We start from the raw sequence: 24779 nt of genomic DNA on the forward strand, positions 1-24779 counted from the left end.
GCAACACAAAATCTTTACTCTTATGGAGCTTACACTCTAGGGGTATTCATAGAAGCACAGTAAAAAATTATGTGATGTAAGATAGTGATAAATGCTAGGGCATAAATAAAGCTGTAGGGAGATAGTGACAAGAATGCTCTTTTCGATAGGGTAGCTCTGAGGTGGTGACGTTTGAACAAGACTTCTTGGGGTTGACATGAAGAAGAATGCCATGGGGTTATGTAGCAGAAGGAATACATGGCAGAGGCCACAGCAAGTGCAAAGGCCCTAAAGCAGGATGACATTTGGCCACTATGCAAGAGTACCGTGAACAAGGGGATGACAAGTAGGAGGGGAAATCAGAGAGGGAGCCAGGGCTCAGGTTGTGCGAATCAATAAAAATCATTTCAGTCTTTGAGCACCTGTTGGGTTTGGGCAATTACCACATTTTTAAAATTAATTTTAATTTTTTAAAATTAAAAATTTTTAATTTTAAAAAATTAAAATTTAATTATTAATTTAATTAAAATTTTTAATTTAATTTTTTATTTAAAAAATTTTTAATTTATTTTTTAATTGTCATAAACCCCCTTGAGGTAAGTCTGATTAATTCATTTTAATGTTGCCCAAAGCCACCCTACTGAGCCGTAGCGTCCTCTTGGGATTCTAGAGCATCCAAGTTCATTAAGGGTGGCGGTCTCTCCCAGCTTGCTGCTGACCAGGATTTTCTCTCTCCATCAATCAGCACATATTCCTAGAGCAGAAAAATCTTTTTTAAAACATTATGAGATATTTCTTTACCATCTTCATTATTTAAAAATATTTGCCCTAACCTTTTCTTATACTTGGCCAAGGCCTGATGCCAAATGGGTATTTTCTGCACCTAGGCCTTAACATGCATCCTACAATGGTTTTCTTTCTTTTAAAAGGTGCTAAAAGTAACTTGGAGCACAGCTGTACTAAAGAGGAAAAATGAAGAGAAACTTAGCGATAGATCCATAGCCCATGATCTCTGGGTTCCATTCATAAAAGAGGTCTTTCCTTTTTTGGTCTATAACACTGAGTCTAATTTGTGTAAAAACATCCAAGGATTAAGTTAATTACTGGAGAGTCCTGGGATTGTTCCCCAAATGAAATGGAGTCACAAATAATTCTAATAATGTTTTATAATAAAAGTAGAATTAAAAGACTGAAAAATATGCAACAAAGACTCTTTGGTCCATATTAAGATGAAAAAAGTAGCATAAATTGAACTTAATATCCTACATTTTTATTATTTTCATTGAAAAGTGAAATGAATAAAAATGTGTCTTCATTTTAGCTATAGATGGGCCTAAATTAGGACATGGAAAAATCAGCTTAAGATAAGAGTGACTCAATCCATCCAAAGAACCAAGTTTTCTTTGGGAGGGTATGCCCAGATTCCCTACTGAGTCTTGTCCTGCATGGAAAGTAATGGGAATTCATTTTCTAAATCTCGTGCTGGCCCATTAGAAAGTTTCTGTTTGGTTAATTCCATCATAATGTATTATTGTATTGCCAGCTATTATAATCTAGAGCTAGTCTGATGGTGCTGGTGTCTCAGGATAAGTAGGAAAGTAGCTGGATTAGTTTGCTAGGACTGCCATAACAAGGTACTATAGACTGGGTTACTTAACTTACACAGTCTCTTACTGTAGCTTAAACTACAAAAACATATTGTCTCACATTCCTGGAGGCTGGAAGTCTGAGATCAATGTGTTTGGTCAGGTTGGTTCCTTCAGAGAGCTGTGAGGGAGAATCTATTCCGTTTCTGTCTCCTAGTTTCTGGTGGTCTGCTGACGATTAACCTTCGGCATCCCTTAGCTTATAATCCATCATCCCAATCTCTGCCCCTTTACCTTCACACAGCATTCTCTGTGTGTGTGTGTGTGTGACTGTGCCCAAATTTCTCCCTTTCATAAGGACACATCCATACTGAGTTCTAGCCAATCCTAGTGACTGCATCTGAACTTGATTATTTGCAAAGACCCTATTTCCAAATAAGGCCACATTCACAGACAGCAGGGTTAGGACTTAAGCACCTTTGTGGGGGAATACAGTTCAACCCATAACACTAGTGTACAAGAAGGTTAAATGAAAACTTCTCTCCTTTTGTAGGATTCTCTTGGATATCCTTAAAGATTACACTGAGGACAGGAGAATCCTTATAGTAGACAAATCATCTCTTTATTCATTGCATTATCAGCCTGAGTCCTCCTTCATATATTTGTGTGTCTCTCTGTGTGTGTGTGTGTGTGTGTGTGTGTGTGTGCGGTTTTGCTTGATTTCCAGCCATTGTATCCTATCTAACAACTATCCGTTTGCTAACAGGGCAAATTTGGAGATCAGTTATGCCAAAGGACTTCAGAAACTGGCCACCAAACTGAGCAAAACATTACAGAGCACAAAGAAAAAGTAAGTATATGGAAGAGATAAGGCAAAATCACTCTTAAAAGTAATAAAAAGTGACATATGTTCAATTCCAGCTTCCTTATATAAATGTGGCAAGTCCAGAGCATCAAGCATGGCTTCCAGTTCTTGGGCTCTTACTGTGTGCCAGACACTGTGTTAAATGTTTTTATAGATACTCTACATTTAATCCTCACGACAATCTCTGAGAAGTCTTTTTATGATCTCTATTTACAAACAAGGAATTGAGGCTTGGAGAGTTTAAGAACCTTGCCTGGTCACACAGATAATGAATTTCAGAGCTGGGTTCATCCTGTGTCTTTGTGACTCCTAAGCTCATATTCATAAAAGGCCTTGGTGAGGATATTAACTTGGGAAGCAGTGTTGTTAAGTCGGAAGCTCTTGAAATCAGGAAGTGTGAATCCTGCTTTATCTCAAATTTATGACCTTCAACAAGCAACCTGGCCTCCCTTGATTTCCTCCTCTGTTATGTGGAGTAACAAGATGTGCTCCATTGTGTATATGTGTGTGTGTGTGTGTGTGTGTGTGTATCAGGGGTGCATACTAAATGAGGTAATATATGTAAAGATATTGGCACATCAGATGCTGAAAAAATGTTGGTTCACATTTTTTTCAATTCAGTTGAGAATGAAGTCAATTACTTCTCTTCGGGGAGAGAAAAAAAGTACTAGTATTCTAAAAATGGTCCATTAGTGATAATTTCTTACAAAGATTTTTGACTAATGCTTGCAGATGCCACCCAATGGCAGTGCCGTTGCAAAGACCCCTTCTGATGGTAAAAGAAAGAGGGAAAGAAAAAAGGAAGGCTTCTGGAGCCCACATTCCTACTCCCTAGGCATCATCCATAACAGCAAATAATGGCTTTGAAATTGCTCTGACTTTGAGCTTGATTTTTAGGATGGTATTTTAGAAACTTGCAAAGGAACCAGTAGAGCACAGTGGTTGAGTGTAAATAGACTTTATTTAGACTACCCATGTTTAAATTCTGGCTCTACCTCTTACCAAGTAGGTAAATTAGGACAATTTATTTTACCTCTCATTGTGTATTTAAAATAGAAATAAAACACATCTCATACTCCTGTGAGTAGTAAATGAAATAATACAAGAAATGTGTTTAATACCTGGCTGGAGCCAAAGCTCCCTAAGTGTTCATTATGATTTTAGTTTTGATTACCTTCTAAAGGATGAGGGGTGTAGGTGTAGGGGTGTGTGTCTTATTGTGTGGCAACCCTAGAATCCAGCATGGTGCTCCCAAGGAGTTGGCATGAACAGAATGCTTGGTTAACCAGGGTTAGTACAACAATATTTAATAATAAGCATTAACTGAACTTTTATCTATACCCAAATCTGTTAGGTACTTGTATAATAACTCAAATTATTTCTCTTCTAAAAGACCAGTTAAGTGACGATCAGCGAAATCAAGTGATTCTTCCAAGGTCATGCAGAAAACAAAGGGGAGCTTGTGGATTCAGACACAGAACCTCTGAGGCCAACACCTTCTCCTTCCTGCTCTGCTGCCCAGCTCCTCCCAGGGGCAAATGTCAGATTCTCTTCCCGAAAGTGTGCTTGGGTTTCTTTTTTTAAAAAAGCCAACTCTATTGAGATTTAGTTTACATGCAATAAGACGCACCCATTTTAAGTATATGGTTTGATTGATTTTGACATATGTATACACCATATATCCACCACCAAAATCAAAATATACCTATTTTCATCACCAAAAGACTCCTCATACCTGTCTACAATCCTTCCCCCAACACAGTCCCAAGGAAACACTGATCTGCTTTTTTTCAATCTAGATTATTTTGTCTTTTCTGGACTTTCCTATAATTGGAAGCATACAGTGGGTACTCTCTTGTGCCTGGCTTTGTGCCTGGCTTTGGATACACAGAAAATCTGACATCCTTTGATCTAGTTCTCCCATTCCCTGGCCGCCAGGTACAGCCTAAGTCATATGGAGGCAAACCTCTGCACCGTCTTGCTCTCAGTATGGGCACCGGTCTGTCCCTTCCCTTCCATCAAAGTCTGCACTGGCTCTGTCCCTGAGGTTTACTGATACAATGGATTTCCTGTTTGAAGGCCAACTATATGTAGGAGGAAAATAGCGTCATATTTCCTAATTCTCCCTTTGTGCTGCTAGGGTCAGGGCACAGTTACCCTTTTGTTAAATTGAGATAGTACTCACAAGACAGTAGAACATCTGAGTGTTTGTCCTAAAGGTCTGCAGGGAACAGGACCTAGACCCCAACCCCAAGAGCAGCACGCAGGACATGACCAGGGCTCTGGAGTCCTCCATAACTTCACTTTTCTGAGCCTCCGTTTATTCATCTGTGAAATGAAGAGCCTGAAAAGATTGTCTTTAAGGGTAGCATACTCTCTCCTGCCTGTTCTAAGTGGCTTCTCACCCTTGGCTACTTTATTTCCCTGATTTTCTACAGACATGAAATGAAAAATGGAAATCAGGATGAAAAATGATTGGGAAAAAAACGCAGTTTATGTAATGACAATAGTGCAAATAAATATGTTGGCAGAATTTAATCCCATGGAGAAACTGAAATAGGATTAGGGATATGAGTGCAATTGCTGAATGCAATGGCTCAGACATGATGCTTTATTTCTCAGACTCCTGGGAAAATGACACCCACACTTGTGCTCCCTTGTTTTTGCCTCCAGCTGTGTTGTCAGTGCCTGGGCCTGGGTCTCGGAGGGCATGAAGTCGGCAGCGGACCTGCATCAGTGAGTACACACACTGGCCTTGCTCCAGCCCTAAAGGAAGTCATAAATATTTAAAGTGGGTATGCTACAAATGCTCCACTGTAAACTTGCACTGAGTAGATATGCCTAACACACCATTTTACTTCCCCAGAAAATAATTCAGAAAGTAGATATAAATCCTAATACTAGGCTTGTGTGTCTTTCATGTTCTATTTCCAGAAAACTTGGCAAAGCAATTGAGTTGGAAGCAGTAAAACCAGCTCATCAAGTCCTGAGTGCACATGAAAGGAAGAGAAAATCAGTGAGTCAAAATCTTTCTTTTCTCCCTGTTAAAGCAAGATTTCTGTCTTTGGCTCAAGAAATAAAAGGTGATCTAAAGGTGCTCCTATGTTTCAGGAATTTACCATAAAAATAAACACAAACCAAAAGATTTATGTACGAGGATGTTTGTTAAAGCATTGTTTATAGTAGTGAAAAAATGGAAACTTCTTCATCATCCAAAAATAAATTACAATGAATTCAAGCAATGGAATACTATGCAACCATTAAAAATCTTATTGCAGCAGAATTTAATGACATGGGGATGTAATGCTAAATTAAAAAACAAGATGAGAAAATCTAACAATATAACTGCAATTTTGTAAAATAAATGTGTGAATATATGCATAGAAAAAAACCTGGAAGCACCTCCCCAGAATGTTGATAAGAATTATCTCTAGATAGTGGAATTAGAGGCTATTTTTATGTCATTTGTTTGTACCTTTTTGTATTTACATTGTTTTACACTGAATAGATACACCTTTTGTAAATAGAATTATAAACGCAATTTTTAAAAGGAAATGCTTCTCTATACTTATGACCTTGGAATTAGGTAAAAGAAATACTAGGTATAATCATCAAATAGCCTTAAAATTGAAGAAAAATAACTAAACAATTCTTTCAGGGCACCTGGTCCTCTTGCATGGCGTATTCTCTGGTCTGTCTGTGTACTTTTCCTTCCAGAACAATTTCATTTGTGTTCTGTTTTTCTTTGCATGTAATACAGTCAGAAAGCACTTTAAAATATATTTTCAGGCAACATGAAGAGGTATTTAATAAACACTGCTTAGCTCTGATAGGGATGGGGTCATGGTCATTATCTGTGTCAATGACAGTTACAGGTGAGAAGTTCAGAGCAGTAATAGGAGGTATTTGAGAAGGGCAGGGGCAGTGGCTAAGGGGAGTTTCAAGTGATCACAGCCAGATAAAGCAGGTCTTAAAGGTGGTAAGTCCATAGGATGAGGGGATTTGTGAAAGCCCTGATGGAAGAGAAATGATACCAAAAAATTTTTATTCAAACGTATGAAACTGAGTCAGGAAATGGAATAGATGTTTGGTGGGCATCCATGTATTTTTACCAGAATGGATGTTCTCCTTAGGGCTAGGGTGATGGGGGAAGTTTACAGGAATTACTAGAAAGTAATATAATCTTCTGCCTTTGCAAACCAACTTAATAAAAGCCAAACACTAGTCTATACTTCATTAATTACAAAATATTTTCATAACACATAATAATATGATAATCACTAGAATTTCCTTAGTGCTTACTAAATTAGGCACAGTGCTATGATCAGTGCTTTAGATAATTAATGTCATGGTCGCCTGAGAATGCTGGTCCAGTTTATAATCTTCTTTTCAGCATTTGCCCCTCTCTGTTGCACCCCTATCACCCTGCCACACTTTCTCACAAAAAAAGTCGAATTGTTTAAAGTGAACTTGTTCCATATTTCAGCAACATAGAGTCAAAAGTGACATAGTGCATAAAATTATTTTAATTGTATTTGTTGTGCTAAACCACATATTCCAAATCTAATGAACTGAAAAAGAAAAAAGTACAGTGTTGCTAGATCTCAGAGTGGTTGAGTAATGGCCGATCTGTGGGTTTTGAAGAAAGGTCTATGGTTCAGGAGAAAAGATTCTGCACTAACGTAAGTCTGATCTCCTCAGGAGGTTGCCTAGTTCCCTTTTCATCACTTACTGCCCCATTGGCTATTTTAAAGTAGGAGAAAAAGTTAATTATGATTAAGAATTCAATCTCTTTGAAATTAAAGCAATATTCACTTTAGAGGCAATAAGACAGTAAAATTAGCACTGCTAGGACTTATACTGACTCTCACGGTATTAAAATTTGGGCCACATGGAATAATGCTGAAGAGGAAGTAATGGGACTGGAAGTGATACCAAACTATGCAAGATCCTCCTCCACACAGATTGTACCCATTTATATTGTTTCTACAGAGTTATATATTAAAAATAATTATCTTATCAAATGCATTCAGGGTAAATCTTGTGAAGCGATTCTTGACCTGAGGAAAAGAGAGTTGACTACTTTTCTCAGGAAATATGTCCTCTATAGGATTTTTAAATTCCACTTAATTGTGCTACTAATTGTACCAGAATTAATAAGCCAGCGCTGTGACTCAACAAGAAGACAGCAAAAAAATTTTTTTTTCTTTTTTTCCCTTCGACAGCTTGATAATGAAGTTGAAAAGACAGCAAATCTTGTCATTAGCAACTGGAATCATCAAATTAAGGCAAGTATACACAAATATCATTTGTGTAAACCCAGTTTTCAGGATTGAAGCTTTTGGCTTTTGTACAAATGTGATCGTGTGTTTTAGTGTCAGTATTTCTAAGTGCTAACTGAAAAGCAAAATGTTTCCTCGTCTGGGTTATTATATAGATATATCTTTCAACTAAATCAATAGAGGAGCAGAACTCTAAAAATGACTTTTATTTATAGCTAACATGTGGTGTTTATTGTATGTCAAGTGTTATGTGTTGAATCATCACAAAAGCCAACCAATGTGGTATATGACCTTGTGTTGTCCCATTTTATAGATGGATGGGGAAGCAGAGACACAGAGGTTAATAATTGCTTAATGTTACAAAGCTGGTTAATGGTTGAACCAAGAATTATTCCAAGTCACTGGGCTCCAAGGTAACTGCCCTTAGCATTACCTACACTGACTGCCTCTCTGTATAATTTGAAACTTAGGGCAAGATATGAATACTGAGTTTTGGTTTTATCTTTTATAAGGGCATTTGTGATCTCTGTCTCACCAGTGAGAGGAGCACAGTGACGGGTGGGTAAAGATGTGTAAAGGGGGATGCCTGTATTGGTTTCACAAGTATGTACGGCCCACTCCTTGTGCACCACACTGTACTAAGACATGGTTCTTGTTTCCATGTAATTTAAAATTTAGTTGGCTAGATAACATGTGTGCAGGAAAGAGTGAATGACTTCTAAGGAGAGGAATTATGATCTGGTGTGAGAATTTAGAGCATATCATTACAGGGTCTTAAACAGAGATAATCACAGATGGTGCCTATATATATATATATATATATATATATATATATATATATATATGTATATATATATATATGATTATTCTAGAACAATCCAGGTTAGGAGGAATTCATTTCTAGTAGGAAGGACTAGAAGCCAGTGGAGAGGGAATCTGCTCGGAAAACCCAATGATTCCCTTTGAGGGGACTTGTGCTACCAAAGTTGAAATTCTCTTTTTCATCCCCAAAGGGTTGGTGCCCAAAGAGAACTTTCTTTCCCAAGTAGATGGCCATGAGTGCAAAATAAGTGGAGACACCCTTAGAAACAGGCGGGCGCATCTCAGCCCTCAGTGTTGCCTCTGAAGCTCCTGCTGGAACCAAGGACCCCATAAGACAAGGACTTTAATCAGAAATGTTTCAGATAAATGAATTTGTATGCCCACAATAACAGTCCTGGTAAAGGGATGTTCACAAGAATCACTTTTATAGTGAATATTTAAAGGTCCCATAAACAAGAGTCCAGTCGTTTGTTTTCGGTTTTGCTCTTGATTTTATGAGCTTTCTTAAACAGAATTTGTTTTTAAAAATACATTCTGTAGGGCTTCCCTGGTGGCGCAGTGGTTGAGAGTCCACCTGCCGATGCAGGGGACACGGGGTCGTGCCCCGGTCCGGGAAGATCCCACATGCCGCGGAGCGGCTGGGCCCGTGAGCCATGGCCGCTGAGCCTGCGTGTCCGGAGCCCGTGCTCCGCAACGGGAGAGGCCACAACAGTGAGAGGCCCGCGTATCGCAAAGAAAAAAAAAATTCTGTAAATATTCAGCTTTCACAGGAAATGCAATACAATGGACCAAAAGAGAAACTATGCTCAGTAACTGCCACTGCTTTCAGGAACAAAAAAAAATCTTTTTTATTTCCCAGTTTCCATCAAGTAATTTTTCTAAATAGAACGATTTTATTTTTTATGAAGATTGACAGAGAAATTAGAGAACATAAAATGCTTGCACTATAATAGTTTTCTCTCCAGTTACAATTCAAGGGATTCAGCATGTCAGTAATGAGGTGTAGTCTGTTTTTTGTTCTTTGTTTTTTTTTTTGCGGTACGCAGGCCTCTCACTGTTGTGGCCTCTCCCGCTGCGGAGCACAGGCTCCGGACGCGCAGGCTCAGCGGCCATGGCTCACGGGCCCAGCCGCTCCGCCGCATGTGGGATCTTTCCGGACCGAGGCACAAACCCGTGTCTCCTGCACTGGCAGGCGGACCCGCAACCACTGCACCACCAGGGAAGCCCGGTGTAGTCTGTTTTGGAGACTCAAATGAAGAGCCTTAAAGAACCAAATGCTCTTGGCTCCTACTCTCATTTATCAGCAGGCATGTGACCGACGGAAGGTGGACGGGAGGGTCTCTGAGCTTCTTGTTCCTTGAATTCCACTTTGTAGAGGTTTCATATGTTTAGAGACCTTCAGAAGGCTTTGCCTCTGACTTCTTAGGGAAAGAGAGACCTGGACTTTTCCCTTCATTGTCTGGTTTTACAGTCATTGCAACTTGAGGTGAAAAACCATACCATCTTTCAATCAACCCAGTTCCTGAATAGGCTAAATCCAACTCAAACCAAATTCTGTTGATTTTATCTCTGGAGCATCCTGTTCTGCCAAGCTGGGACTGTATAGGGAATGATGGATCACCCACATCATAACCCAGGCCAAGGCTGGAAGCATCAACAGAGTAGGGGACTTTGAATGCTGCTTCCTTCCTGACCCCTCCCTCTGCCTGCCCACCACAAATGCAGGGTAGTTCACAAGATGCCAGGCAGATGCCCAGCTCTCAAGCCCAGGCATCAGGGAGCAAAATTTTTCTTTTGCTCTAAGTTTTAAGAGAGCATCTTAAAATGACCTCAGTTGTGGCCAAGCAGATTTAAAAGAATGATGCCAGCAGTCTTCCATGTTTGTTGTGATTTTTTTGGCAGGGGTGCGGGGGGTGGTAAAGCCATTTCCTTCCATTATGCTAGCTAGAACAATGTTTTGGAAACTCGCAAGTCTTCGATGATTTAACAAAATGTATGACCCTCTTGAATGAACTCAGTGTAATGAAAAAAATATACAGTGGTTCTCAGGGCAAAATGTTAGCCACTGTGATATTTTAGGCAGATTTTGAGTTGAGGGCAGAAATGAAAAACTAAAAATACACAATCATTCAAGCTAGCACGTGAACATGACTTGTTCCAGAACAGAAGAGTTTTTCTCTTGATATCAGTTTCTGATCCTTTTTTTCTTTTTTTGTATGTTTTTGACTCTAGGCCAAGAAGAAATTGATGGTTAGTACCAAGAAGCATGAAGCGCTTTTCCATCTTGTAGAAAGCTCCAAGCAAATTACGACCGAGAAGGAGAAGCAGAAGGTAACCTCTCATGGCCGGCTGAGTGCATATGGCTTAGAGATGGATGGGCTGCCTGCCCTTAGCTATGAACACAGGAGAACTGGCTGATTCCCCCTCTGTGCGGGATCTCTGCAGGGCTGTAGTGTGGCAGAATATGAGAAGGATCCTAAGTTATTCCTGGTCCCCATATATATATATATTTTTAAAGATCTTTAAAAAAAATATATATATATATATATATATTTATTTATTTATTTATTTTGGCTGCTCTGGGTCTTAGTTGTGGCACGCTGGATCTTCCTGGTGGCATGCGGGCTCATAGTTGCGGCATGTGGGCTTCTTAGTTGCGGCATGCAGACTCTTAGTTGCGGCATGTGAACTCTTAGTTGCTGTATGCATGCGGGATCTAGTTCCCTGACCAGGGATCGAACCCGGGCCCCCGGCATTGGGAGCTCAGAGTTTTACCCCCTGGACCACCAGGGAAGTCCCAGTCCCCATATATTTTTAAAAGGTATTATTGACAGATGACAAATTAAACCAGTGGTGTCCAATATTTTTGATAAGGAGCCCGATTAAACATCTCTCAGCTCACACCCCAAATAAGTAAAAAATATATACACATAGCATAATGTGTTATATAATGTACTTTACCTATCTTGTATATTATATAGAATACTTTTTATATTAAACTAATGTTATGAACATTATACAACATAAAAAAGTAGAAATATTTGAAGGATGTGGTAAAAATGAAATAATATTTTCAGTGATTAGCTAATCATGATGTCTTCATATAGTCATTAAGTGACATATACAGACAAAATATACATGTGGGGCAAGGCTCAGCCTTACCCATAGTAAATATAAATTTGTATTTCTAGTATGTCTTCTTGATAATGTCAATTTTTTGGTCAACTTCTCATCAGCTCTCACTAGATCGTGCCAGATTTTGCTTTTTTTTTTTTTTTTTTTTGGCGGTACGCGGGCCTCTCACTGTTGTGGCCTCTCCCGTTGCGGAGCGCAGGCTCCGGACGCGCAGGCTCAGTGGCCTTGGCTCACGGGCCCAGCCGCTCCGCGGCATGTGGGATCTTCCCGGACCGGGGCACAAACCCGTGTCCCCTGCATCAGCAGGCGGACTCTCAACCACTGCACTGCCAGGGAAGCCCAGTTTTTGGCTTTTCATGTGGGTGATGATGCACCTGTAATTGGGAGCAGGAGAAAGCGTCAGCTCTGGCGTTTTCCTGTGGCTTTCTTGTGCTCGCATTGTTTGTATTAACATCAATCTACAGCTTCGTAGCAGAAATTTTTTTAAGGCATGTGTTCATTTTGTGTGTGTTAACCTAATTAAAGTGGATAGTAAATCTGTAAATCCGTATGATCCAGACTCCTGCCGATGGGCACGTGTCCCAGGATGTTGAGAGTGACAGCATTTGCGGGACCCACATCAGCTTCTCATGTTATAAAATGCCCACTCTCCCTCCAGAACACTTCAGAATCCTCAACTATCCACACGTAGACACCAATATCAATTCATATATTGAATAAGAGTAAACTTGAACACTCTTTTTAGGCAAAAATGAACACAACTAATATTGGAGTATTAGAATATCTTGGACACCCCTTATGGTATGTGCCCCAGATTGGAAACCTTTGAAACAGTCAATATCTTCCCCCAGAGATGGAGTCCCCCTAAGGAAGTGCAGACAGCACCACTGCAACCCAAAACATTCTTAAAAGAAAAAGAGAAGTCGTTGCCAAGTAACTCTATTATTTCATCTGAGGAAACTATCAGTTGAATAACTTAAATTCATTGTTAGCAAGATATTACAAGGTTCTTGTGTCAGTCTTCACAGTTTGAAATGATCATACAGTTACTGAATAATGAGACAGCTTCCGAAGAGGAGGCAAACCAAAGTAAGTTAAAAACCTAAGCTCCAGGACCTCGTTGTAGGCACTTGGAGCCCTCATTAGAAGCTATTCTTTATTGATGTCGAGGAATGACAAAGGCAAAAGCATGGGCAGCTAAGTGGTGAATTTTTGCTTCCTTCCCTCATTAACAGCTTCCCTGGGAGGAGGAAGTTCATGATCCTCCCCTGCCCTCCTCCACCTGGTCCTGTCCACCATAGCCCTTGGCTGTCATTACATCACAGACCCCTACCATCGTCATCACTTTATCTGGTAGCTTTCTCTTTTTTAGTCCTAAAGCTAAATGCCTAAGGCGGCGTTCATTTTTGCATCTCACAAAGACATGCCCATGATCTCCCACTTGAGCCGGGCTGGTTCGGTACTGCTCAGCAATCCTTCCTGTTTTCCTGCTCAGCAATCCTTGTTCTCACCAGAAGCTGATCTACAGCTCCATTCTTCTCGTTCCTCCATCCTCACCACCCACCCTCAGCAGACCATCTTGCCTCCAGCGTCACAGAGTAAATAGAAGTCAGTACAGCCACCTGCCTACTGAAGTCCTATGTGCAATGCGACAGGCCAATTCTTCATCCTGTGCTCTGATTCCCACCCCAGCCTCCTCTCAGAGGCCCTTCCCCGGATTATTCCCTTCTCTCCTGTATCTCTAAGGGTTGCTTCCCATCAGCCTTTTCAACTTCCCTCTATCTTGGGAGAGTAGGAAGGATCAGGGAGACGCCCTTTGTCTCCCTGATATTCCTATTCCTGCTCCTCTCCAGATATCATCATCTCTTTCTTTTCACAATAAGATTTATTGAAAGGGTTATCCGTGCTCTGTCTCCACTTCCTCATCTCCCGTTCACTCCTCAAACCACCGGCCAAGCTTTCCCCACCAATTCTCTAGAAATGTTCTTGCCATTGAATACGTGGTCCTTGTTGCTAAAGCTAATGGGTGCTTTCCAGTTCTGACTTTATTTAACTTCTTGGAAGCATTAAGCATCATTGACTTTCCCCTTCTAGCAGCATTCTCTTCTTTTAACTACAACGACATCTTACGCTTTTGGTTTTCCTTTCTGTCAATTTTTTCTTAAGCTCCTTTATGGACTTCCCTCGTTCTGCCTGAACTTTCTATATTGTTGTGCCTGATGATTTCTCTCCTGGGCCTCATTCTGTTTTATTCAGCATCATATTTCCAGTGTCCCACACAGTACTCTCAATATCAAAGGCTCAATACATAGCACATACTCAACAAATATACTCTCAAGGCTTTGGCTACCACATCTCTGCTGACAATACCCAAATGTATATCTCCAGCCCAAACCAGTCTCTGAAATGCTCTGTGGCATCTCAAACTCAATATCCAAAATCGGAACCATCACTTCCCTCTACCAAAAATATTTTTTATTCCTCTGTTTTTTATATATTTGAATATCACCATCTACCATATCCTCCCAATTCTAAGTCCTAAACCAAATACTTCCTGAATTTATCTACCTATATTTATCCCCGCTGCCACTACTCTCTCCCAGGCCACCATCATCACTGCTTGGGTTACTCCAACTGACAACTTGGTGTCTTGGCTTTCAGTGTTTCCTCTCCTTATCTATTCCCCATACACAAGCCAAGCTGACTTTTCTGGAACTCGAATCTGAGCATATTATTCTCCTTTAAAAAGCCTTCAAAGGTTTCCAGGTGACCTCAGGATAAAGCACAAACTCTTTTATGTGGCCCTCAAGACCCTCCCTGACTTGGCCCTTGCTTAACTTTTCAGCATATTCACTTGCTATTATTTCTCTCAAACTGTGTGCTCCAACCTCACCAAAAATCTTTTTTGGTATCATGTCATGCTATTTTGCCTCACCAATTCCTACTTTCATTTTAAGTTTATTCACACAGGGATCATTTCTGTTGAGTACCCACTCTGTGACACCTGAATACTTTTATCATCTTGGGATCTATCAAACAGGATAACAATGGCCTGTGTGTGTCCTTGACTAGAGAGGGAGCCTATCTCGTTCCTTTATCTATTCCCAGTGTCTAGTACATGACATGGTGTGGCAGTCAAGAAATGTTTGATGAATGAATTAATGGATAAATGAATCGATGTTTGTTCCAAGAGAAAGAAAAGAGGAAAGAAAAAGTATTTAATCTTTGACAAATTTTAGGAAAAGTTTCTGAGAAGTTCCTTAAATAAGAATATAAGAGTCTCTATTCTTCTTCTGTATCTGTTTGGGGTTATTTGCTGAGCAGAAACTTCTAGTCAATAGCTATAGAGTGTAGGCTGATGAACGTGAGTGGTGAAGGGAAGCAAGTACAGATCAGGAACCTCCAACTCAAGACTGTAATCTATCAATGATTCCTGTACTCTTATTCTGTAAATCCTTCAGGCCTTGGCATTTCTTACCAAGACAGGTAGAGATTTGTGCAATCAGTCTCCAGACTGACTCTGTTCTCATTGCTGGGCACACTCAATAAGAATCAAAGAACAATGACTTAGCCAAGTATAGCCATGGTGCACATTCAACCCTTTCTCTGTATCATTATCAGGCTAAAATTCACAAGCTCATATCTCTATAGATAAATGGCTCATTACACTTGATATACAAAACCAACCGTGTCCTGGGTAGGTCATATATCAGAGCTGAGGGACAGTTGAATGGCTAGCATATCAACTGGAATAATAAAGTGAGTGGTGTTAATATTCAGCATTTTGGATGAATGTTCTTCATTACTGAAACGTTAGTCAAAATGTCCTTAAACATAAAGAGGAGCATTCTTAAAAACCTTGATCTCTGTCCTTGAAAATCCTAAACTGCTTAAATCACAGGACTCCTTGGTGCTCCTTGAACTGTGGCTTGAGGACCATTTGCATCAGAATCATCTGAGGAGGCAGTGAAAATTCAGATTTCCTGATCCCACTACCGAGCTACTGAATCAGTGTTGCTATTGGTGGAACCCTGAAAATCTGCAATTTTCCAAAAATCTCTGGTCATTCCCAGGCATATTAAAGTCTGAGAATCATTCATGTAATACAACTTCTTCTTTTCTCAAAGATGTGAAATTATGTGTCTGAGCATTTTGAGAATTCAATTCAAACTACCCTGATCCAGAGAGTTTTGTATTACTTTGATTTTCACAGTCAGGATGGCCAATTTTGGTGACTGGCCAGAAGGGGCTCTTTGTGAAGGAGCATATCACTGGGGGTCAGGATGACAGGAAAGCATTTGTCAAGCTGTCCATAACTTGCAGTGAACAATGGCATGTATCTCAGGCTCTTTCTTCACTAGTAATAGTAACACTCACTAGTCTTTGAATGCTATACTAACTGTCAAGCAGTGTGCCCTGTTCCTTACCTGTATCACCTGCTTGATTCCTCAGAGCAACAGAGTGAAGTGGGAGCATCGCTGTCCCCATCACAGAGATGAGAAAACTGTGGCTTGTGAAGTTTAAGTAACCCACCTGTAGTCAGAACCAGGACTCTAATCTTGAAGTCTGATTCCAGAGTTATATTGCAGAGTTTAAATAGTGAAAGTGAAGTGAGAGGATGGTCTCCACGCCTAATGCTAGTTTTAGAAATTATCTGATTGTGCAAATCTCTACCTGCCCCGGTAAGAAATGCGGAGGCCTGAAGGATTTACGAAATAAGAGAACAGGAATCATTGGTAGATTACAGTCTTGAGTTGGAGGTTCCTGATCTGTACTTGCTTCTCCACACCTGTCATTTGGCCTCTTCCTTCATCTGATGAAAGTGGGCATATCACATCATATTTAAGGACCTCAATTTCCTCATGTGAAAAATGGAAGGAATCCTATTGAAAGGCTCTTGGGTTTCCTTTCAGTTCTGACATCCCTGTTTTCTGAGAAAGGTCTTTGATTTTGTCATCTATAGTCACTGCTTATGACTTTAGCTGCGAGATGAGAAACTCATCATTGGGATGCATATAATTCTTTCTCCAGAATTACAAAGGGCTTTCATAAATGCGTTCATGAATATGTGACACTGATGTTTTACCCTAGCTCCTCAGTAAACTGAAAAAATCAACTGAGAAGTTGTCAAAAGAAGATGAAAATTACTACCAAAAAAACATGGCCAGCTGTTCTATCAGACTGAAATGGGAGAACACACTGGAAAACTGTTTCCAGGTAAGTTATGCATTCACGTTTTTTTTCCTTTCTTTTTCCAAAGAGCTTTGTGTGGGAGAGAAATCACTGCTCCCATTCTATCTTCTAGCCACCCTTCAAGGGCTATGAGAAAAACACTTAACCTAGATGTCTCCATCCATCTCATTTTTCTATCTATATCACAACAACAGGAGATAATTATGATTCTTACTGGTATGGCTGCCAGGATTCCTGGTGTAGCGGACATCTAGCTGGCCTTTAAGATGCGTTAGGTATTGCTGTTACTAAGGACCCTTATCAGAGGCTCTTACTAGGTCTCTCCTTCCTTTTTCTCAGTGTCCTTTTCTCCTGTTAGGGTCCTCCTCCACCTTCTCCTTCCACCCCAGCCTGCTTTCAGCAGTCCCAACTTTTATGTTGAAGGTATGGAAATTATCTTCTTCGCTTATAAATTCTTCGTGATGGTGACAAGGTGTATATCATTTACATTTCAAAAGAGCTTCTTTCAACTGAGCTTTAAAAATATTTAAGACTCTAGGTTTTTTAATTAGAATCCAAATCAAGTGGAGAATCTACTAGAAGTAAGAATCTCCATAAAAAAAGAAAGGTTTCCTTTCATCCTCTTTGTTTCCTGGTTTATTGCTACCACCATGCTAGAGGCCACTGGTATTTCTGCCCCCTCTTCCTCTGAGTTCACACAATTCCTCTTACTCCCATAAGAGTTCTAAGTTTAAGTTCTAAGCTTATCCTCTTGCTTAGAGCTAGCCTCTGCCCCCTGAGTGCCAAATCAAACCCTACTAGACCCACTTGAGATACTCCTGTTGAGTAATCCTTGCCTCACCATAACCAATAAGGATTCCCTGACTTAGTATTTCGTTGGCTTGTACATACTCAGTCTATACCAACAAGTCATTGACTCACATATTACACTATGTATTCCTTATTCTCTATTGTTTGCAAACAACAGGAGTAAAATGTGATATTCATGAAGACACATAACAAAAGTGGGCTGAACTCAATTAAAATGGAATTTTATTAGAAGTGTGGAAAGTGGAGATGGGTCAACCAGGGTTGTTCCATTTCATATTTTTCTCCATTCTCCCACCATTCTTCTGTAAAAATGGAATATAAGAATGTATTTTAATGTCTTATGAAGTGTCCTCTTACCCCTTCTTACTCTGCAGATTAGATTCACAAATTCTTTCAGAGAACATTCATTGAACTATGCTTAAGGTAGTTTACTAGATACTGTAAAGTCTCAAGTGCAATTATTAAGTAATGAAACCAATTGCACAAACCACAGGTCAAAATTAGTCTTAATACTTCATAATTATTCTATGTTCAAGCCACATTTCCTACCTTCCAAGAAGAAACAATTCAGTTGTTAAAAATAACCTATAATATATTTTGAAAAATAATAGCCACTCAAGAATTCCCCAGTGGCCCAGTGATTAGGACCCATGCTGTCACTGCCATGGGCCCAGGTTCAGTCCCTGGTTGGGGAACTAAGATCCTGCAAGCTGCTCAGTGTGGCCAAATAATAATAATAATGATAATAATAGCCACTCTATCAAAAATGACCACAAATCAAATGTTTGGTACTGTTAGTATTTACTAGAGGAATTATTTTAGAAAGGCTTTTGCAATAAATGCAAACAGTCTTAAAAATGTCACATTATCAACTAGTGTTCCTCATCTGAACCACGGAACACAGAAAATAATGTGAGTGACTGTTTTCTCAGTTTCCCAAGGATGGTAGTGACTAATACCCTCTAGATGCAGAGAAGAAATGGTAACTCATTGCAGATAACAGATGCCTTAGGACATTAGGGTTTAATTCTCTCCTAGAACCTCGGTTGAAAAACCTAATTTCCTTTCCATAAATCCATCTTGAGGAAGTAGATGAAACAACAAAATACAGATTTCTGTTCAAACTACAGAAAAGTAAAAGGGAAGAAGCAATACAAATGGCCAAAATTAAGGGGATGACTAAATAAATCAATACACTCTACACAAGGCACTATTAATTAAAATGGTGTTTTGGAGACTAGTGACATTGGAAACTGCTTATGTATAATGTTAAGTGAAAAAACAGGATACCAATTTGAATAATTTGGTTGATAACTAGGAAGACAAAATCATACATACACACATTCCTCGACAGACTAAAATACATCAAAATGTTAACAGTGGTCATCTCTAGGTGGAAGAATTATAAATGATTTTAAAATTTATTTTCTTGTAGCCCTTTATGGCCCCAAGACAATGTCTAGGGTGCTTGTTAAAATTCAGATTCCTGAGTGCCTTCCTAGACGGGGTAAGTCAGAACTTCTGAATGATTTTAGGAAGGGGTCTAGGTGATCTCTAGATGTACTAAAGTTTGAGAGTTCATGCTCTAGAAAAAGCAAGGTACTTCTTTGATCAGTTTTATGAAAACAATTTAGATGAAAATGAAATCACTCCAATCTCTCCGGGTAGTACAAACCAGAAGGTCAGGACAGCAGGAAGTGAAAAGAATGAATGAAGAGTGTGAATCATCATGAAGCCTGGGCCCCAGACAGCCTCTCCATCTACTCTTCTTGATAACTCTTTGATCCCACTTGCCTCTCATGTGCTATTATGAAAGCACAGGAGGATAATTTGAAGTCCTCCAGAGTATCTTGCTTCTCAATGACCTATTTTATACAAAAAGAATGCAATAGAAAGCAATTAGAAAGGAATAATAGAAAGCAATAATTCATTAAATGAGATATGGATTTCCCCTTCACACAGTGGAATTTATCTCAGCCTCTCTTCACGAGCAGACATAGATCATCTTAATGATTTCCCTGAAATGAAATTAAAATCTTTTAAATATTGCCATCGCCACCAAGGGACACTGGTTATTCTAGTCTCAGATTGATGCTAGTGGCTCAGCACTTGTCACAGTAAAGAAACAGCTGCCCAGCAGGGATGCAGCGTGTTCCCCAAACCTGACTTCTGTTTTCTGTCCTGTCCTTTGCTCAGGGTGCTAAACTAGAACTTTCTAGATCTTTTCCCATAGTATAAATACTCTTTCTTTTTGAAGACTGTCCCACTTGAGGTCCAAGACACTGAGCAGAATTTATTTTACATATTTGTTAGAGGAGGCATATGATTTGTGCCCTTTGATGAAGCATTACATTTACTAGGCTGCTCTTCTGTGTCTTTAATCCTGTACCTGGGGGACAGAGGGCACATTCAAATGGCTGGTACTTGAGATTTTGGAGAAAAACTCAGGAGACCAAGAGCAGAAACAAAAGTATTTCATTCCCATTGACTTATAAAAATTATGCAGCTTCTGACTAGACAAAAAAGGTAGCCATGAGGGAACAGAGCTCTAGGCTTCCTGATTCAAATGTCGGGACACTTGGTACAGAATTGAAATCTGCATGTGGTTGACATAGATGTTCACAGTTACTGCCAGCTTTTTACCACTTGCATTTAATAACAGCATTAAAATGACTATATACTAGTAAACAAAGTGTGGTAAGTACAGACAATGGAACATTATTCAGCCTTAAAAAGGAAGGAAATTCTGACACAGGCTACAATGTGCATGAATATTGAAGACTTTATGCTAAGTGAAATAAACCAGACACAAAAGGACAAATATTGTATGATCCCTCTTATAAGAGATACCCAGGGTAGTCAAATTCATGGAGGACAACAAGTGGATTGGTGGCTGCCAGGGGAGATGAGGGGAGAGAGAATGGGGAATTATTGTTAATGGGTACAGAGTTTCAGTTTTGCAAGATGAAAAAAGTTCTGGATATGGGTAGTGGTGATGGTTGCACAACGATGTGAACGGACTTAATGCCACTGAACTGTACACTTAAAAATGGTTAACAGGTTAACTTTATGTAACTATTACACAAATAAATTTTTTGAAAATTTAATGATTACATACCATAGATTAAATAACAGCAGAATGTGAATGCAGTCTACACACTAGGGTATAAAGGAACACCAGGCTGGACAGGCTAGTGGCCCCTGCAGGTGTGCTGAAAGACAGGATGGGAGAAGCCAGTGGCCTTTGTGATGTCTCCCCACCTCCACCCTACCAAAGGCCTTGAGACACAGTCCGCCCTTCTTACTTCCACGATAATGCCACCCACCAATTTGCGCAAGAAGGCTTTCTTTCTCAGGAAGGACTATTGATGAGTACTCTTTACTGTGTGGAAAGAAGCAGCGTGGGATGGTGGGTATGAAAGGAACCAACCTAGCCTCTGGGTAAAGGGGGAAAGCCCAGGCCTTGTCCTTACAGAAACGGGATGAGGCATGTTGTTTTGGACACTTGCCACCTCTGTCAAAGCCTCCGGGCTTCTGGGCACATACCCAGCAGCCTCCTATGGCCCTCACAAGGCTTAGGAATGCCCCCTGCATTTCCACTTGACCCAGCCTTCTTGGACAATGCCTAGTCGCTGAGCGTCCCTGTATTTCCTCAAAACAAACAGTCTGTAGCTCAGCTAGCAGTGAGGGGTGAGAGTCAAATAACTAACTTCTTCTAAAATGTTAATGGCTGACAAGGCAAATGTGGACCTCCCTTACTTTATTTACTCTTCCTAGCTAAAAGCCATAAAAGTGGAATTTTTGTCATCCCGCACAAAACAGGGAGGCTGTGTTGCCACCTTCCAAGAGTGGTCTCTGAGCCCCAGGCCTCATTTTAGGCCAGGATGATGAATGGATCAGACTTTAAGCTTCTGCTCTCATCACATAATTTCCTTAAGCAGAGAATTTGCATCTCATCATCATTGTCCCTGCCGGAACCGGCAGAACGCCTTGTATGTGCTGCAAACAATTCTAGAAATACTTAGTGTCTGACTGCATTTCCAAGATACAGACATGGGTTTTACTGGGCTTCATTCTTTTGTTGGAACCCACAGGTTCTTTTCAAATGATTCCTTTCTCCCCCTTCTTTGTGAACATCAGGTAACCTGTGGCATCCACCTATGTGCTTTTTGGCCCACAAAAGCCTGGAGAAAGTGTATGAGTTAAATTGATCCTAATGGAGAATAAAATAAGACAGACATCAAATCACATTCCTGTCCTGGGAAACTACCCCCCTCCACGATGTGGATATAATGTAATCAAGAGGCACAAACAGGACGGCTCCCTCAGACTTCCTTCGTTGTGTTAGTGCTTAGTGGGTGACTTCAGTTTTGTATAACAGTGGGCTGATCTAATCTCGTTTTTCATCCTTCTCAGAGCACCCTGGAGCTGGAGAAGGAAAGAATTCAACTCTTGTGCAATAACTTAAACCAGTACTCCCAACATATTTCTGTTTTTGGCCAAACCCTGACCACAGTGAGTAGTAAAGAATTCGCCATCTCTGGTATGCATGGTAAGAGCTGGCAGGAAACATGTCCTCTGCAACCTTGTTCTGCTTTCCTCGGCATTGCAGTGCCACACGCAGATTCACTGTGCCATCAGCAAGATAGATGTCGAAAATGATATCCAGGCTCTCGTGGAAGAAACCGCAGTTTTATCTACAGAAAATAAATCTGAGTTCCTATTAACAGATTACTTTGTAAGTATGGGATGGAAGGAAGTTTCATTCATGGGAAACCTTAGTCATATACTGAGGGATTCATTTTGAAAAGAATTGAGAGCAATTGTAAAGGAAACGTATTGTTTAGGAAACAAAAATATTGACTTTTTCACAGTCCGTATAAATTTAAAAGCTCTGTGGTTTACAGACTGGGCAATGCAAACCTGTCTTTGGCTTTCTCTGCAAGGGAAGAACTCCAAACAGGGTTTTAGCCTGAATCTTTTTTTTTTTTTTTGAAGGAAATATTTCATTTCATTTACCTTTTTAATTAAAAATTTTTTTTATTTTATATTGGAACATAGTTGATTAACAATGTTGTGTTAGTTTCAGGTGTACAGCAAAGTGATTCAGTTATACATATACATGTATCTATTCCTTTATAAATTCTTTTCCCATTTAGGTTATTACAGAGTAGTGAGCGGAGTTCCCTGTGCTATACAGTAGGTCCTTGTTGGTTACCTATTTTAAATATAGCAGTGTGTACATGTCAATCCCAGACTCCTGATCTGTCCCTCCCCCCAAGACTGAATCTTCACACTCTATAAATAATCATTGTGTATCACATTGGTTTGTCTATTGCTGCATAACAACTTACCCCCAAGCTCAACAGCTTGAAGCAAACATTTATTATCTCAGAGTTTCTGTGGGTCAGAAATCCAGGTGTGGCTTAGCTGGGTGCCCGAGTCCCACACAGGGCTGTAATCAAGGTGTCAGCTGGGACCGCAGACATCTCAATGCTCTACTGGGAGATGATTCGCTTCTAAGCTCACTCACGTGGCTGATGGCAAGCCTCTGGTCCTCGGGAACGGTTTTAGCTGGAGATACCAGTTCCTTGCCGTGTGGGTCTCTCCATCTATGGAGAGCTCACAGCATATCAGCCTGCTTCTCTTGGAACCATCAATGCAGGAGAGACAGAGACAGAGTGTCCAAGATGGAAGCATAGTCTTTTATAAGCTAATCTCAGAAGTGGCATCTCATCAGATTCAATTTGTTAGAAGCAAGTCAATAAACAGCCCACACTCAAGGGGAATGGATCACACAGAGGCATGAATCTTAGGAGGTGCAAATTATTGTCAACATCCTTTCTGGTCCTTGCCTTTGAAAAACTTTATCCTAATTAGAGGATTATACAAGATTTCATTCTTTTTTGTGGCTGAGTAATATTCCATTATATATATAACAAATCTTCTTTATCCATTCATCTATTGATGGGAACTTAGGTTGCTTCAATATCTTGGCTATTGTAAATAATGCTGCAATGAACACTGGGGTGCATATATCTTTTCAAATTAATGTTTTTGCTTTCGTCGGGTATATACCCAGGAGTAGAACTGCTGGATTGATTGTATGGTAGTTTCCACCAACAATGTACCACAGTTCCCTTTTATCCATATCCTCACCAACACTTATTATTTGTTGTCTTTTTAATGATGGCCATTCTGACAGGTGTGAGGTGATAGCTCACTGTGGTTCTGATTTGCATTTCCCTGATGATTAGTGATATTGAGCATCTTTTCCTGTGCCTGTTGGCCATCTGTATGTCTTCTCTGGAAAAATGTCTATTCAGGTCCTCTGCCCATTTTTTAATTGGGTTGTTTGGTTTTTTTGATGTTGAGTTGTATGAGTTCCTTGTATATTTTGGATATTAACCCCTTGTCAGATAAATCATTTGCAAATTTCTTCTCCCATTCAGTAGCTAGCCTTTTCGTTTTGTTGGAAGTTTCATTTGTGTTTTGTTGACGTTTCCTCCACTGTGCAAAAGTTTTCAGTTTGATGTAGTCTCATTTGTTTATTTTTGCTTTTGTTTCCCTTGCCTGAGACATATTCAAAAAAAATATTGTTAAGTCCAGTGTCAAAGAATGTTCTGCCTGTGTTTTCTTCTAGAAGTTTTATGGTTTCAAGTCTTACATTTAAGTTTTTAATCCATTTTGAGTTTATTTTATTTAATTTATTTTTTATTGAAGTATAGTTGATTTATAATGTTGTATTAATTACTGCTATACAGCAAAGTGATTCAGTTATATATATATATATATATATATATATATATATATATATATATATATATTCCTTCTTTATGTTCTTTTCCATTACGGTTTATCATAGGATATTGAATATAGGCCTCTGCGCTATACAGTAGGACCTTGTTGTTTATCTAGTCTATATATAAAAGCTGACATCTGCTAACCCAAACTCCCACTCCATCCCTTCCCCATCCCCCTTCCCCTTGGCAACCACCAGTCTGTTTTCTATGTGCATAATTCTGTTTCTGTTTTGTAGATAGGTTTATTTGTGTCATATTTTAGATTCCACATATAAGTGATATCATATGGTATTTGTCTTTCTCT

At 39.7% G+C, this 24779-nt stretch overlaps 1 protein-coding gene across 2 annotated transcripts in view; it reads left to right on the top strand.

The window, feature by feature from the left end:
• Positions 1 to 24779, top strand: part of NOSTRIN (nitric oxide synthase trafficking) — a gene marked incomplete at its 5' end in the record, with an annotated part of 54041 nt that overhangs the window by 15256 nt on the left and 14006 nt on the right. The window contains 8 exons of one of the 2 annotated variants that reach the window (XM_079710623.1): positions 2332 to 2415; positions 5104 to 5166; positions 5365 to 5446; positions 7656 to 7718; positions 10767 to 10865; positions 16761 to 16886; positions 22089 to 22187; positions 22285 to 22410. In XM_079710623.1, coding sequence (XP_079566749.1) covers positions 2332 to 2415; positions 5104 to 5166; positions 5365 to 5446; positions 7656 to 7718; positions 10767 to 10865; positions 16761 to 16886; positions 22089 to 22187; positions 22285 to 22410 — 742 coding nt within the window. The remainder of the gene's footprint in view (positions 1 to 2331; positions 2416 to 5103; positions 5167 to 5364; positions 5447 to 7655; positions 7719 to 10766; positions 10866 to 16760; positions 16887 to 22088; positions 22188 to 22284; positions 22411 to 24779) is intronic. The other variant, XM_079710624.1, reaches the window with a different exon arrangement.

This window comes from Hyperoodon ampullatus (genome assembly GCF_949752795.1).
Source record: "Hyperoodon ampullatus genome assembly, chromosome: 8".
NCBI lineage: Eukaryota > Metazoa > Chordata > Mammalia > Artiodactyla > Ziphiidae > Hyperoodon > Hyperoodon ampullatus.